The following is a 15,333-nucleotide window of genomic DNA, read 5'->3' as shown; positions in this document are numbered from 1 at the left end:
CCCTTGCCCTGAAGCCTAGTAAGTCTAATATCTCCCCTGACCTGAAGCCTAGTAAGTCTAATATCTCCCTTGCCCTGAAGCCTAGTAAGTCTAATATCTCCCCTGACCTGAAGCCTAGTAAGTCTAATATATCCCTTGACCTGAAGCCTAGTAAGTCTAATATATCCCCTGACCTGAAGCCTAGTAAGTCTAATATATCCCTTGACCTAAAGCCTAGTAAGTCTAATATATCCCCTGACCTGAAGCCTAGTAAGTCTAATATATCCCTTGACCTAAAGCCTAGTAAGTCTAATATATCCCTTGACTTAAAGCCTAGTAAGTCTAATATATCCCTTGACCGAAAGCCTAGTAAGCCAAATGTGTCCTCTGGCCTGAAGCCTAGTAAGCCCGGGTTGGCTGACCAGTTGTTTGGTTTCCCTGACTCTTAACCTCTCCACACTCCTCCTGTGTGTGACTGTGGCCTCTCTGTGTTGCCTGCTCAACAGACCATGCTGGTAGAAGCTTCCCTGAGGCAGTGTCTGCAGCTGTGTGTGTCCCTCCTGGTGCTGGGGAGACTACAGGGTGAGTAGGATGTCCTGAGGTACCTTTTCATTTCAACTGAGGTGTCCCTCATTTACAGTCACGTCGAGTGTACATACAGAAATAAGCATGAGAGCAAATAAAATCACACAGCATTATACGATCATAACAATAAGACAACAAGGTGAGGCAAAGAGCAAGTATAACAAATAAGTTAAAACACGTACAACTTGATTGATCAGTTAATCAAACTACCTCACTAACATTTCTTTAATGTCTGCATTGCATCGTAATGTAGCCTGAAGGGCTTTTGTGATCCTCATCTTCACTAAACAAATAATACTATTTTCTATTAGTCAAATAAATTAATCAAATCCAATTAGTTGAATTTATGATTATATTAGATTAAAATGTATTGTCATCATACAGCACAACTACAACAAAAATAAGTTTGGCATCCAACCAGAGTGCAAATGTAACAGTAAAGTGCAATAACAATATAATAATGTACAAGTGATTAAACTGGAATATATATAAATGGGTACTACTGAGTAATAATGCAAATTTGATGCATGTACAGTGTGTTACAGTATTAATATGTACAGTGATAACATGTATAAATACACTAAGGTAGTAGCCATACTGGCCAGAGGTATGACTACACATAGTAAGAATAGGTAGGGGATATATACAGATATAGAATATAGTATATACTGATCAGACAGGTGTGGATAAATATACAGTAAATATAAATATATTGAGTTAGGTAGTTATGAATACAGTGTAGACAGTGAAGGGAGCAGGCAGGTATATATTGAGTATAGGCACATGGAGCTGGAATGGGCATGATACTTTGGAACTGCTGTGCTGATGTACGACCCACAGCATGGAACCCTTTCCTGCAAGGGATATCATGTCTTTACAGTCAGACGGAAATATATCTTCAGAAATTCAACTTTGCAGGGATTGAGAGATGAACTAGCTGATGCATGTTCCCACTTATAACCATGAATTTCATTTAACTTGTTGTTTTGTTTTGTTTAGTTTGTTTTGTTTTCTGTCAATCGATTAAAATATGTAATTGCAATTAATTGCATGAGCTTCCATAATTAACTGTGATTATCTGTGTCTAATTATCTTGTCAACGTGGGAGTGGACAGATATGCAAATGTAAGCTTGGAAGCTCTGAGGCATTTGGGTCAGCATTTGGATCACGCGCTGTGTGTGTGTGTGTGTGTGCGCATGTGTGTGTGTGCGCGCGTGTGTGTGTGCATGTGCGTGCGTGTGTGTGTGTGTGTGCTTGTGCGTGTGTGTGCTTGTGTGTGTGTGTGTGTGTGCGTGTGTGTGCTTGTGTGTGTGTGTGTGCGTGCGCGTGCGTGTGTGTGTGTGTTCCCCAGGTCGGGTAACGGCACCACAGCGTCTGGAGGCTCCCGTGGAGAAACCCTTCACACTGACCTGCGTCCTGTCCCGGGAGAAAGGGGACAGCGTGAGACAGGTCCGCTGGCTGGACGTCCTGAACCAGACCCTGTTGACCTATCAGCCCGGCCAGGGGGACAGCGTCAGCGGGCAGCAGCACGTGGAGCTCGTCTCCCCGTCCCCCAGGGGCACCTCGGCCATCACCATCCGCAGGGTGGGCTTCCGTGATGAAGGCTGCTACACCTGCATCTTTGACCTGCTGCTCCACGGCTCCCAGGAGGGGCAGACGTGCCTCACCGTGACCTGTGAGTACGGACCCACCGTGCGGCCGCCGTCTGCGGCGGGCATAAATCGTAATCACGCTTGTTTTTTATTCATATAGAAATCACGATTATTAACACTTTGAGTGCCAGCACGATTTAGCGCTTGAGTGCCAACGCTGTAGTCAATGAGAGGGCGAGCACATTTGCGAACGCATCAACTATATCTTAAATTATGCCATGGCTATGTGTTTAATACGCCCGTCGCTTATCAATGACTTGTTTGCAGTCAACATTGTTGAAACGGATTGTTTTTTAATCGGTACATTTCCGTTTTATACCATTTTGAAAAACGCTAGTTTTTTTTGCATTTATCTGTAGAGCCTATACTGTAGGGATTTACTGACACAGTTCATACAGAGGTCCTGAATCCACTCCTGTGTGCAGCAGACCTGTATTCATTCCCCCTGTGAGCTGCTGAGGGAGCGTGGCCAGAGATGTTATTACAGATGTGTACGGGAGGTGGGGGGAGCCTGGGCTCATTCTGCTAAGCAGAAACAGCTGACGGAGACACAAGCAACTGACTCACTTCTGAGTCAGCATGAGACTGACAGTAGCCACCAGCTAAATTGAATTGGAACTGAGTGCTACGTTTGTTCAATCTCCCGGCTACAACTTGTTCTAAAACGAAATGTTCCTGAATCTTTCTTGGTAAATGTCGAGACGCAGTTGAAACTTGGATTCCTTGATGAAAACATGCTGGACCGTGTCATTGGCTTTGTCCCCCTCCGTCTGTCTCCGTCTGTTCTCTCTCCTCTATCTCTCTATCTACACCTGTCCAAGGCTGTCAGTTGTTGTCCCTAAGAATACTGTTGAACTATGAAGAGGCTGAAACAGGGTTTCTGCTCGAAGAAATCGGTGCCGGTCCTCTAGGGGCGCGACGATGAGTCCACGTCGTTGATTAGGTTGACCGTGACATTTTGTAGATTTGCATAATTCACGATTGACGCATCGTATCGTTACTTATGTGCCGTCTTTGCAGTGGAAATGGGAGACGTTCAAAGTCATAAGATGTGCTACATGTGCAATGATGAATGAATCACGAATGAATAACATCTTAAACCACTGTTCATGATTCTGCCTGGAGCCAGGACTCGACATTCACTCAAAGCATTGGACTTAAGTTTTGATTTTCCTAGAACAGTGAGGAATGAGAGTGGCTGAGCCAGATACATAGCTCTCCCTCTCTCTCTCTCTCCCTTCTCTCTCTTTCCCTCTCTCTGTACGTTCAATGGTCCTCATTCTCGAACGGACATACATAACGGCCAGGCCCAGCCGGGGGAAGAGAGTCAAACCTCCGGGTGAAACATTTGAGTGTCACGGTCGGGTTCAGCTCAGCTCGTCTTGTTTTTCCCATTCAAATGAAACTGTAGCATTGAGGTTGGTCGTGACACTGAGGTTGGTCGTGACAGTGAGGTTGGTCGTGACACTGAGGTTGGTCGTGACAGTGAGGTTGGTCGTGACACTGAGGTTGGTCGTGACACTGAGGTTGGTCGTGACAGTGAGGTTGGTCGTGACACTGAGGTTGGTCGTGACACTGAGGTTGGTCGTGACACTGAGGTTGGTCGTGACACTGAGGTTGGTCATGACAATCCCACTGACCTCTGTCTCTCCTGACCCCCAGCGCCCGTCACGGGCGACGGCAACACGACGGCGGTGAGTGGGAAGACGGCGACGCTGTCCTGCTCCTACGGCCTGCCAGAGAAGGTGCAGCAGGTGGTGTGGACTCACACGTCTCCGCAGGGGGTGTCCAGGGAGGTGGCCTCCTACGCCAAGCGGAGTGACCCCATGATCGAGCCTCCCTACCAGGACAGGGTGTGGCTCAGCACCTCGCTGTCCGACAGCCAGCTCACCATCCAGCCCGTCGCCATCCACGACGAGGGCTGCTACGTCTGTCTGTACCAGACACACCACGGGCCCAAGACCTCCACCGTCTGCCTCTCTACCTATGGTGATTATCTTTCAGTATTATGTTTACACACACACACACACACACACACACACACACACACACACACACACACACACACACACACACACACACACACATGTGTATCTGTACATATCATACATACATATCAGATCTACCTTACCTGTGATTATAAAAGAGCAGTGATTCACTCCGCCTGTCTACTCCACTGCTCTTTTTATAATCACAAGCCCTTTTCACACAGACTTTGCGTCATTATACCGCAATATGGATTATTTCCCCCTCCCCCCAATCTGCCAGCTTTGTGTTGTCCACACTGAACCTAGCAAGACAGTAAGTGTGTGCGTTCAGACAGAATGTTGTGATGCTGCGCTTGCGAGTCGGAAAAAGATGGAGAAGCAGCGTGGATAGAATAGGCAGCGCATTCTGAAATAGGTCTCCAAACTTGTCATTCATGCATGGTTGGTAGTAAAGGAGAGGGGAGGAAGAGAAACAGCCCGGTGCTGAGGTTGTTAAATTGCTCCATTCTCCGCTTGATATAATCAAGTTTGCTCATAAAATGCTTAAAATGTTAAATATATGAAGGCTCCGCTTGTCATCATGCCTTGACAAGCATCGCGTCCTGCAACTGAAGAAACATTTCCCGCATTTCAATGAAGTCATGCTTAAAATGTTATATCACATAGCAGATGTGGGCCATCAGGGCCAGCAAAGCCCTTTCTGCTGACATAAATTGTCAGAATCAGAAAATTATATATATTTCAAATGTAATATAGCCTATATTTTCATTTGACAATTTGTTGATTGTCACATTCTTTAACTAATCAGATTTTTAGTTTGACACTTTGGACGTATTCTTTGTCTTAATAGTCAGAGCTCAGGTGGCAACATCAGAAATGTCAAGTTGCATGTTGTTATTCTAACCAGCTTAGTTCTGTTGCATTTCCAATTTATTTATTTAAATCATAAAATGTATCAGGGATCGATAAGGGAATCGATAATGGAATCGTATCGATAAAATTTGATCAATTCCCATCCCTAGCTTTAAATAATTTAAATGAATCTCCATAGTTAAATCTTTAATTTTGACAGCCCTAATAATAATACATCGGATTTATATAGCGCTTTTCCAAGTGCTCAAACATGCTTTAACAAAACAAAACAATACATTATAGTTTTAGTAGAGAGAAATAAAAAGGTGAGCGAGGAAGGAGTTCATGGGTTGAAAGCAAGGGTAAAAGGTGGGTTTTGAGGGCTTCTTTGAATGATGAAAGAGTGTCTGCATGACGGATATGGTTGGGAAGGGCGTTCCAGAATGTGGGGGCAGCTGCAGCGAAGGCCCTGTCACCCCCCCAGGTCCAGAGCTTACCATGCACTGAAGTTTAACATTGTTTGACGACCAATGCCACTGACCCTTAGCTGCCAGAGATGTACCACTCCTGCTGCCTGGATAAAGGCGTCAGCTAAATTACTAAATGTAAATATATAATGTTATCAATATTAACCCTTTCACTACCACACTACCAAAGGGTTAACCCGTTCACTGCGACAATACAGAAGGTTAACCAGTTAACCACGTAATTATAATAATCAATTAACTCATTACAAACTGATACAAAGATTTTATCTGTCACCCAGGAAACTCTGTCAAATCAAAATTTTACAAAGTCCTCTATGTGCTTTATGTCCGCAAAAAGTCATAGGAACATACATACATATGATGTGGGAATGTCCAGGAGTACTAGCTTTTTGGGCCAAGGTTGCATTATTTCTCACTAATATAACGGAGATAAACATACCTTGTTTGCCACACATTTTATTATTAAATGATGATTCATCTCTAAAATTAACACCTCACAAAAAGAGAGTGTTTCTGGCCGGTTTAACGGCAGCAAAGAAAATGCTCGTAATGAGATGGAAACCACCTCATAGTCTCAATATTTTCCGTTGGAAACTGTCCTTCTACGAAGTATTGAGATTAGAGGCATCCAGGGAGCAAGGACAGAATCGATCCAAATATTACTTACTGCGGCCCAGAAGGTAAAATCAGTACTCCACTAGGTTGAACACTTGTACATTGACACCAGAGAATGAACAAAAATCATGTTGTTGTTGTTTTTTTATCTTTTCTTTTTCTGTTTACTGTTATATTTTTTTGTTGTTTCTAAATTGTATTTTTCCCTATTACTTTGTAACAGGATCAGAGGTTATCTAACAAACATAATTATGATTTATTTTTTAATTAATTGTATCCTATACATGTACTGTATGCATCATGGTTTCCCCCTTTCCTAAAATGTCTATGCAAACCCGGGGGGCTGGGAGGGGGTTTAAGAAGCGACCTGGGCCGTCTCGCAGCCACAGGACCGCCAGAACGGAGGAAGAGACTGTCACAACTGCAAACAGGCAGGCTACACAGTATATGAATATACTGACGGACAATCTATATACTGAAAAGACACTTTTTAGGCCACTGTGTGAATTAATATGAAATGCTGATGTGAATGTCTCTTTCCTCTGAACTTGTTTAAAAAAATAAAAAAATAAAAAAAGATTTAAAAAAAAGTTGGTCACAAAAAAGAAGGTTAACCATTTCACTGCCACATGACAAAGGGTTAACCCGTTCACAACCACACTACAGAAGGTTAACCCTTTCACTACCATACTACAGACAGTTAACCCTTTCACTACCACACTACAGATGGTTAACCCTTTCACTACCCCACTATAGATGGTTAACCTTCTGTAGTGTGGTAGTGAAAGGGTTAGGTTAGGTAGTGAAAGGGCTTATGAATATTGTGAAATTGTTGTTTTCCACCGAGCCCTGCTGTAACATTATAGACTACGCTGCTCAGGGAGGAGGAGTGTGCTGTCTCCCTGCACCACTACATCGTTCTTTAAGAAACACAACGGGGAAATGAAAAACAGTTTGTTCAACTTGACAGCATCTATTGGTGTGTCTGATCTACAGGCACACAGACACAAGCTAGCACGTCTGTCCAGAGAATGGGCTTTACTGGAGAGACAGGAGAGACAGCGAGGTGGAATGATGTAGGCGGGTGGGTGTGGGGGGCTACAGCATGACTGTGTTACTGTTCGTGACAGACAGTGATTCCTTCTGTCCTCTCTCTCTCTCTTTCTTTCTCTCTCTCTCCTTGCCTCTCGCTTTCTGCTCTCTTTGCCTTCTCTCTTGTTATCTTTCCCTCCCTTTCCTCTCCCTCTCTCTTTCACTCGTCATTATCTGAACAAACAGCAGGGCTCTTGTTTGAAACTGAGCCGTACGCCCTGCGCCTCTCCAGGAGGAACACACACAATTAGCACCGTGGACCATGTTTGTGTTTTTTTTTACGCTTTCTCTCTCTCTATCTCTTTTTTCACATCCACTTTCTTAGCTTGAGAACCTGTCATTTTGTTTTCTCTCGACTTTCTTTTTTGCCAAACCACCTTTTAGTTCGTTCTCTTCATCCTCCATGTCGACATCTACTACCACACCTTCCTTCCCTCTGACCTCCCCCGCCCATATCATTTGGTCCTGATACATTTACAGGACTGCTGTCCTCTTGGGTACATGTACTGTCATTGCTGACACTAGCTTCTCCACTCTGTATTTGCTGGTCAACTTCATGTTCACCACCAGCGACATCTCCAACATGTTCACCTCCACTCTCATTGTTCTCTTCCACCTTCTTTACCCTGGTCTGTTTCATTTACATTTTACATTTACATTTAGTCATTTAGCTGACGCTTTTATCCAAAGCGACTTACAAGTTCTGTACGACAAGCCATCAGGAAGAGCACAACTCTATCAGCTGAGTAACAATGTTCATCAAAGTGTTGAGTGCTACAGTGTAGGTTAGTTTATTAGGACAAGTGCATGACAGTATGGTTAGTTAGGGTTAGATTTTTTTTTTTTTTTTTTTTTTTTAATTCAGATAATGGTTGAAGAAGTGAGTCTTTAGTCGACGGCGAAAGATTGGACGTGTTTCGGCTGTCCTAACTGGGGTGGGTAGTTCATTCCACCATTGTGGGGCAAGGACTGAGAATAGGCGACTTCTCTTTGATGACCCTCCCGGAGCTTGGATAGGAGTAGGTCTGAGGCGGCCAGAAGATGCAGAGCGTAGGGGTCTTGAGGGTGTGTAGTTAGAGACCATTGACCGGAGGTAGGCGGGAGCAGTTCCCTTTGCCGCACGGTATGCTAGGTCAAGGGCCTTGAAGCGGATTCGTGCAGCAATGGGGAGCCAGTGCAGGTCCCTAAGAAGTGGGGTGACATGGGCCGACTTCGGTAGGTTTGAGATCAGGCGGGCCGCTGCGTTCTGAATGAGTTGAAGAGGCTTAGTGGCAGTGGCCGGGAGGCCAGCGAGCAGTGCGTTGCAGTAGTCGAGGCGGGAGATGACTGTTGATTGGACGAGGAGTTGGGTGGCTTCTTTTGTCAGGAAGGGGCGTATCCTTCTGACGTTGCTCAGGAGGAATCGGCAGGTTCTGGTTGTCGCTGCGATGTGAGCAGAGAAGTTCAACTGGTCGTCGAGGACAACACCAAGGTTCTTGGCGGTCGGGGACGCGGTCACAGCTGCATTCTCGACTGTGATGGAAAGGTCGGTCAGGGGGGAGGATTTGGCCGGCAGGTGGAGCAATTCTGTTTTGCTTAGGTTCAGTTTGAGGTGGTTGGTCGTCATCCAGGCGGAGATGTCGGACAGACAGGCCGAGATCCGCTCAGAGACGTGGATATCTGAGGGAGGGAAGGAGAGGAAGAGTTGAGTATCGTCGGCATAACAGTGGTAGGAGAAGCCATGAGACGTGATAATGTTACCCAGTGATTTAGTGTAGAGGGAGAAGAGAAGGGGTCCTAAAACCGAGCCCTGGGGGACACCCGTCCGCAGGGGGCGGGTGGCCGACAGGGTCCCTCTCCATGACACTTGGTAGGAGCGGTCATTGAGGTATGATGACAACCATGTCAGCGCAGAGCCAGCCACTCCCATTCCTGCGAGGGCCGCGAGGAGGATCTGGTGGTTGACTGTGTCGAAGGCTGCAGATAGATCTAGGAGAATCAGGACAGAGGAGAGGCCTTTCGCTTTTGCTAAGTGAAGTGCCTCTGTGACCGCAATGAGGGCTGTCTCTGTGGAGTGACCAGTCCTGAAGCCTGACTGATTAGGGTCTAGGAGGTCATTCTGTAAGAGATAAGCAGTAAGTTGGTTGGATACAGCACGTTCAAGTGTTTTAGAAAGGAAGGAGAGAAGAGAGACAGGACGGTAGTTGCCTATGACGGTAGGGTTCAGGGATGGTTTTTTTATGAGGGGCGTGACTCTGGCTTGTTTTAGGGAGGTGGGGACCACCCCCGAGTTGAGTGAGGAGTTGATGGTTGCAGTTAGGAATGGGAGGATGTCTGGTGCTATGGACTGGAGGAGTGGGGAAGGTAGCCGGTCCAGCTGGCATGTAGTCGGACGGTTCGACGTTACCAGTGTCAGGGTCTCGGCTTCTGTAATGGGAGAGAAAGATGACAGAGTGAAGGATGAGGTTCTCGATTCAGCATTTGGAATGGGTGGGGGTTGGGAGAAGGAGCTGCGGATGTTCTCCACTTTTTCCACATTTGCCCGTGTTGTGCCTTCTTCTCCTTTATCTCTCTTATCTGATTAATTTGCCTGTTTAGAGGCCTCTTCACCATTCTTCCCCTGTTCGCTGCCACCATTATCATTCACCCCCCATGGCGTTTTTCCCCTCAGCACCTGTTCCCAGTACTAGAGCCTTCTCCTGGGCAAGACCTCATCAGGTGTCCCTCTCTACCACAGCCAAAACACTTCATGTTCTGCGTTGTGGCAAATATAGTATAATCGAATCCGTCTACTACCACTTTAAAACTTAAGTCCAGCTCTTGGTCACTTTTATTCATTATCATGAATGTCTGTCGTCTATGAGACACAACATGCTGCAATTCAGGCGATTTACAGCCTGATGATTTTTTTTTAATTGGAAACACAATCTTCACAGTTCTCTCGTGATAAACTCATCGCATAGCGAGAGGTGTCACTGACACGAATGTATCCTTTATCACCACACCGTTGGTAATAACAGTGTTATCTTTCACTACATCATCACATCAACAAATATCACCACCCCTCCATTCATCCTTGCAGCAGACTTTATGGTTAGGGCTCCCACCTCATTTTCTACCGCAAGACTATAATCCTCGACTGAACAAGGAAACGTTGGCGAGATCTTTAAAGAGCTGCAACATAGTCACAGCCAGGAGGATGTGGGCTGATGAGGCTCTCTCTCTCTCTCTCTCTCTCTCTCTCTCTCTCTCTCTCTCTCTCTCTCTCTCTCTCTCTCTCTCTCTCTCCCTCTCTCTCTCTCTTCTCTCTCTCTCTCTCTCTCTCTCTCTCTCTCTCTCTCTCTCTCTCTCTCTCTCTCTCTCTCTCTCTTCCTCGCTCAATTCAATTGGCTTTATTGGCATGGCATTTGGGATCAAACTAACTCTGAAGAACAGGGCAGGGCTCATTCAAGGCCTGTGTCCAAGGCTCAGTCATGTTCAATGTTACATTTTTAATCTTTAAAAAATAAAAGAAAAATGTCAATGATGAACAGTGATTGAACCACATCTCAATTTCAGTTTAATTTAATTTCAAATAAAATGTCTTTGAGATTGGTTAAAGTAATGATTTGAGTGCAGATCTACTGATCTTTATCGAGTTGTGGGTTTTTCTACTTTAATTTGACCAACAAAGAAACTCCTTTTCACTTTTCTCACCTTGTTCACAGCTTCCCTCCTACTGACCAGATCTAAACCAGATCTAAACCAGATTGACAGGTGGTTAATGTTCACCACCCTGAAATCTGCAAAGACACCGCAGCTATCTGGGCCAAATATCTTTGGCTGAAGGTGCTCCTCCAACACAAACAGTCTCCATTCCAATGAAAAACATTCCTTCCCTCCGAGAAGAACAGAGAATTGAAAACAGTCAGGGTGCTTTACTTATGGGTCTCAAACGTACATGGATTCACATGCTTTATCTGTTCCAGGTTCCATGTTGTCACTGTAAATCCTCTCTAACCTGCGTTCGCTACGTCACAAACGCCATGAGTTACGCAGTATATCAGTGGACAACAATCCAGCTGTGTCAGAGACTTGGCTGAATGCTGACATTCCAGATGACATTATTGACATTTTCTTGATACATTTTACATCCATGTAATGGAGGCAGCGTGGGGTGGGAGGGGAGTATGCTTGTAATAACATCACACAGAAACGACTGACTCACTTGAAGGAAGAAGAGTATGGATCCTTATGGGTCTGGTTTATAAACCCTTATGGGTCTGGTTTATGAAGCCTTATGGGTCTGGTTTATAAACCCTTATGGGTCTGGTTTATGAAGCCTTATGGGTCTGGTTTATAAACCCTTATGGGTCTGGTTTATAAACCCTTATGGGTCTGGTTTATGAAGCCTTATGCGTCTGGTTTATGAAGCCTTATGGGTCTGGTTTATGAAGCCTTATGGGTCTGGTTTATGAACCCCTATGAGTCTGGTTTATAAACCCTTATGGGTCTGGTTTATGAAGCCTCATGTGGTTTCGTTAATGAAGCCTTATGGGTCTGGTTTATGAACCTCTATGAGTCTGGTTTATAAACCCTTATGGGTCTGGTTTATGAAGCCTCATGTGGTTTCGTTAATGAAGCCTTATGGGTCTGGTTTATGAACCCCTATGAGTCTGGTTTATAAACCCTTATGGGTCTGGTTTATGAAGCCTCATGTGGTTTGGTTAATGAAGCCTTATGGGTCTGGTTTATGAAGCCTTATGGGTCTGGTTTATGGAGCTGTATGTGGTCTGGTTTATGAAGCCGTATGGGTCTGGTTTATGAAGCCTTATGCATCTGGTTTCTGAAGCCTTATAGGTCTGGTTTCTGAAGCCTTATGCATCTGGTTTCTGAAGCCTTAGGAGTCTGGTTTATGAAGCTTTATGTGGTCTGGTTTATGAAGCCTTATGAGTCTGGTTTATGAAGCCTTATGCGTCTGGTTGAAGCCTTATGGGTCTGGTTTCTGAAGCCTTATGGGTCTGGTTGTGTCCTAAACGTCTTCCCTGTGGGCTACGTTGCATCGTCGCTTCAGTGCTGTACACTCCACGTCAGTGACGGCCAGACCAGACACACTGATCACACACAGTATTTGTGCTGAAGTCTGAATCCACTGGTGCTCTTGGTGTTGTTTGTTGATCTCTGCTCAGCTGGGTGCAATAGTGAATATAAAACCTGGGAATATGTCAGACACACACACACACACACACACACACACACACACACACACACACACACACACACACACACACACACACACATGTTAAATGCTTTATTTGAATAATGATTAAAATGATACATTTATACATGCATACATGAGTGCATGCATTTCAACATTGCATTAACAATGTTCTAGGGTACAAAGAGCGAGTCTGCACCATATGGCCGGACAGTCTTGCCATTGATAGACCTAGGCAATTTTCAAGCCACTAACCGCTCTTTTATGAAAATGCCAAAGTACCAAAACCAAGAGCCTACAAACCTCTGATTGCAGACAGAGAGACATGTTTTCATTCCTTGTTGGTACATTTCCTTGACCTACATTAACTCCCAAAACCCCAAAATAACCTCAACCATAACCACTACATACCTACGCCCTTAACCTAACCTGAACCAAACCCTTAACATAACCTTAACCTAACCTTAACCAAACCCTTAACTCATTCAGTGCCAGCTATTAGTCTTGGCCTTGTAGCTAACGTGCCAGGTTTCCATTACATATTTCCACTGTGCATCACTATGTTTGGAGAGCTATATCTATATTCTATATTATAGCTATGGGGATAATACTATGGTCAATTGACAGTGACTTTCTTCCGTCCAAGATGCAATAAAGAGATAATTTCTTCATGCATACCTCTGTGCGTTATCCCGTGGTGAATATAAGTATAATTTCAGAGTGATCCGGGATAATTCCTGGGAAGCGAGTTATAGGGCGCAACGTGAATTCTACTATAAGTGTTGGCGTTTCTTGCCTGGACACGCTACTATTTCCAAATCAAATGTATATAATAGGTATTATGTTTCATGATGAATGCATGAAAGGGGGGGGGGGGGGGGCGTTTCTGATGCTTTGATTGCCAGTAACGGCATTCGTATTGAACAGTAAAAACGCTGATCAGCTTTATCGGTATCAAAACATTGTTGGATCAAGCTGAAATTGATAGTCAGATCAATTAGTCCTTACCTCTGGTCGGGGGTATTCCAAAAAGAATATTCCAATTGTCTGATCGCGATTTCCAGTATTGGTGTCCATCTGGTCCCGGACATAATTTGGCACAACTTATGGATCGAGTGTGCCAGATGCGTTTCGAAGTGGTCGGATGAAGCGACTTACTCGGCTCCGTCTAAATATAGCGCTCGGAGACATTTGAGTGTAACACAGAGTTAGATATAAGGTTTCAAAGGGTGGGCGACACTGCCATCTGGCAGGATGCGGCCGGTATTGCACTTTGGCGATCTCAAAATCCTTTCCTATGGCAACACCGAGGTCAGTGGATGAATAATTAATATAAATATTGAATAAAAGAAAAAAAGACCAAAACCAGAGATAACCCGAGAGGTAAAGGTTCTAGCGGGATGGTGTCAAGAGAACAGCCTCTCCCTGAACGTCAGCAAAACAAACGAGATGATTGTGGACTTTAGGAGGTCGGGGGTCAAGGACTACAGCCCCCTCAGCATCGACGGGGCACCGGTTGAGAGAGTGAACAGTTTTAAGTACCTCGGAGTCCACATATCTGAGGACTTGACATGGACCACACACATTGACAGTGTTATCAAGAAGGCACGACTTCCTTAGGCGCTTAAGGAAGTTCAACGTGAGTCAGAAGATCCTCAAGAACTTCTACTCATGCACAATAGAGAGCATCCTGACTGGCAATATCACCTCCTGGTTTGGGAATAGCACTGCACAAGACCGTAGCAGACTACAGAGAGTGGCAAGTTCAGCCGAACGCACAATTGGAGGTGGGCTTCCCACTCTCCAAGACATTTACAACAAGCGGTGCATGGGTAAGGCTAAGAGAATAATCAAAGACTCCAGCCACCCAAACAACTGCCTCTTTGAACTACTGCAGTCAGGCAAGCGATACCGGAGTCTCATGGCAAGCACAGAGAGACTCAGAAGGAGCTTCTATCCCCAGGCCATCAGGATGCTCAATGAACAATGAACAATAACAAACCATCAACACACCCACAGCACACACACACTTTAAATAAACAACACACTGTAGCACCCACTTTACCACTTTAGACACTAACACACTTTACACTTTATATTTATATTATTGGTAAGGAAATTGCACATCATTCTCATTCCTTATTCCTTATTGCACCTCATTGCACCTCACCACCACAAGGTGGCACCACAAGCTAAGCTATACCATTTCTACATTGTACTGTACCTGCACTGTATATACTGTGCATATTGTATATATAGGTATACTGAAAATGTTTGTTGTTTACACTTGTTTACGTACTTGACTTCTTGACTTTCTATTTGATACTTATATTATACTTTTATACTATCTTGTTATTATCTAGCACACCCTCAGGAGCAAAACAGAAAGAAGCATTTCATGCAAAGTATTCTGTATTTCTGTATGACAACTAATAAAGAAACTCGGCAGCCAACGCATGGCGAGTTAACCCGAGATATCTCGGGTCTGGCAATTAAAGAGTTAAAGCCCTAAAGCAGCCCCTTGTCCTGTGGCGTGCGACAATGGGTCTCATTCTCGAACGTAGTTACGACAAAATATTTCGTCTTAGCCAGATTTCGGCCTATTTAAGACATATTAGGGCTGGGAGTGGGAGTCCTCAAATTTTCCTGAGATCTTATTTGAGAGCAGATCCAAGAGTGCTGAGGAGCACTCTTAAATATGCTCTCAGCCCACGATCAAATCTCATGATTGATTGACTAATTTAAAACTTTATTACAACTTGAGCTACAGGCCTCCTTGGAATTAATTACATGATCATAATTAAAATAAATATGACAATATTTGTACGATAAGAAATTACGCATTTGATGTCGGAAAAATAAATAATATGGATTCATCTGATCACAGGGCAGCTGGATTAACCAT

General features: G+C 44.5%; 1 protein-coding gene across 1 annotated transcript in view; it reads left to right on the top strand.

Annotated features, from left to right (window-relative positions):
* Positions 1–488: 488 nt before the first annotated feature.
* Positions 489–15,333, top strand: part of LOC311228523 (uncharacterized protein) — a gene marked incomplete at both ends in the record, with an annotated part of 180,005 nt that continues 165,160 nt past the window's right edge. The window contains 3 exons of the mRNA XM_084314425.1: positions 489–561; positions 1,917–2,240; positions 3,880–4,206. Coding sequence (XP_084170551.1) covers positions 489–561; positions 1,917–2,240; positions 3,880–4,206 — 724 coding nt within the window. The remainder of the gene's footprint in view (positions 562–1,916; positions 2,241–3,879; positions 4,207–15,333) is intronic.

This window comes from Notolepis coatsorum (genome assembly GCF_963971535.1).
Source record: "Notolepis coatsorum genome assembly, chromosome: 5".
Taxonomy (NCBI): domain Eukaryota; kingdom Metazoa; phylum Chordata; class Actinopteri; order Aulopiformes; family Paralepididae; genus Notolepis; species Notolepis coatsorum.
This window is presented reverse-complemented; position numbering and strand designations above follow the sequence as displayed.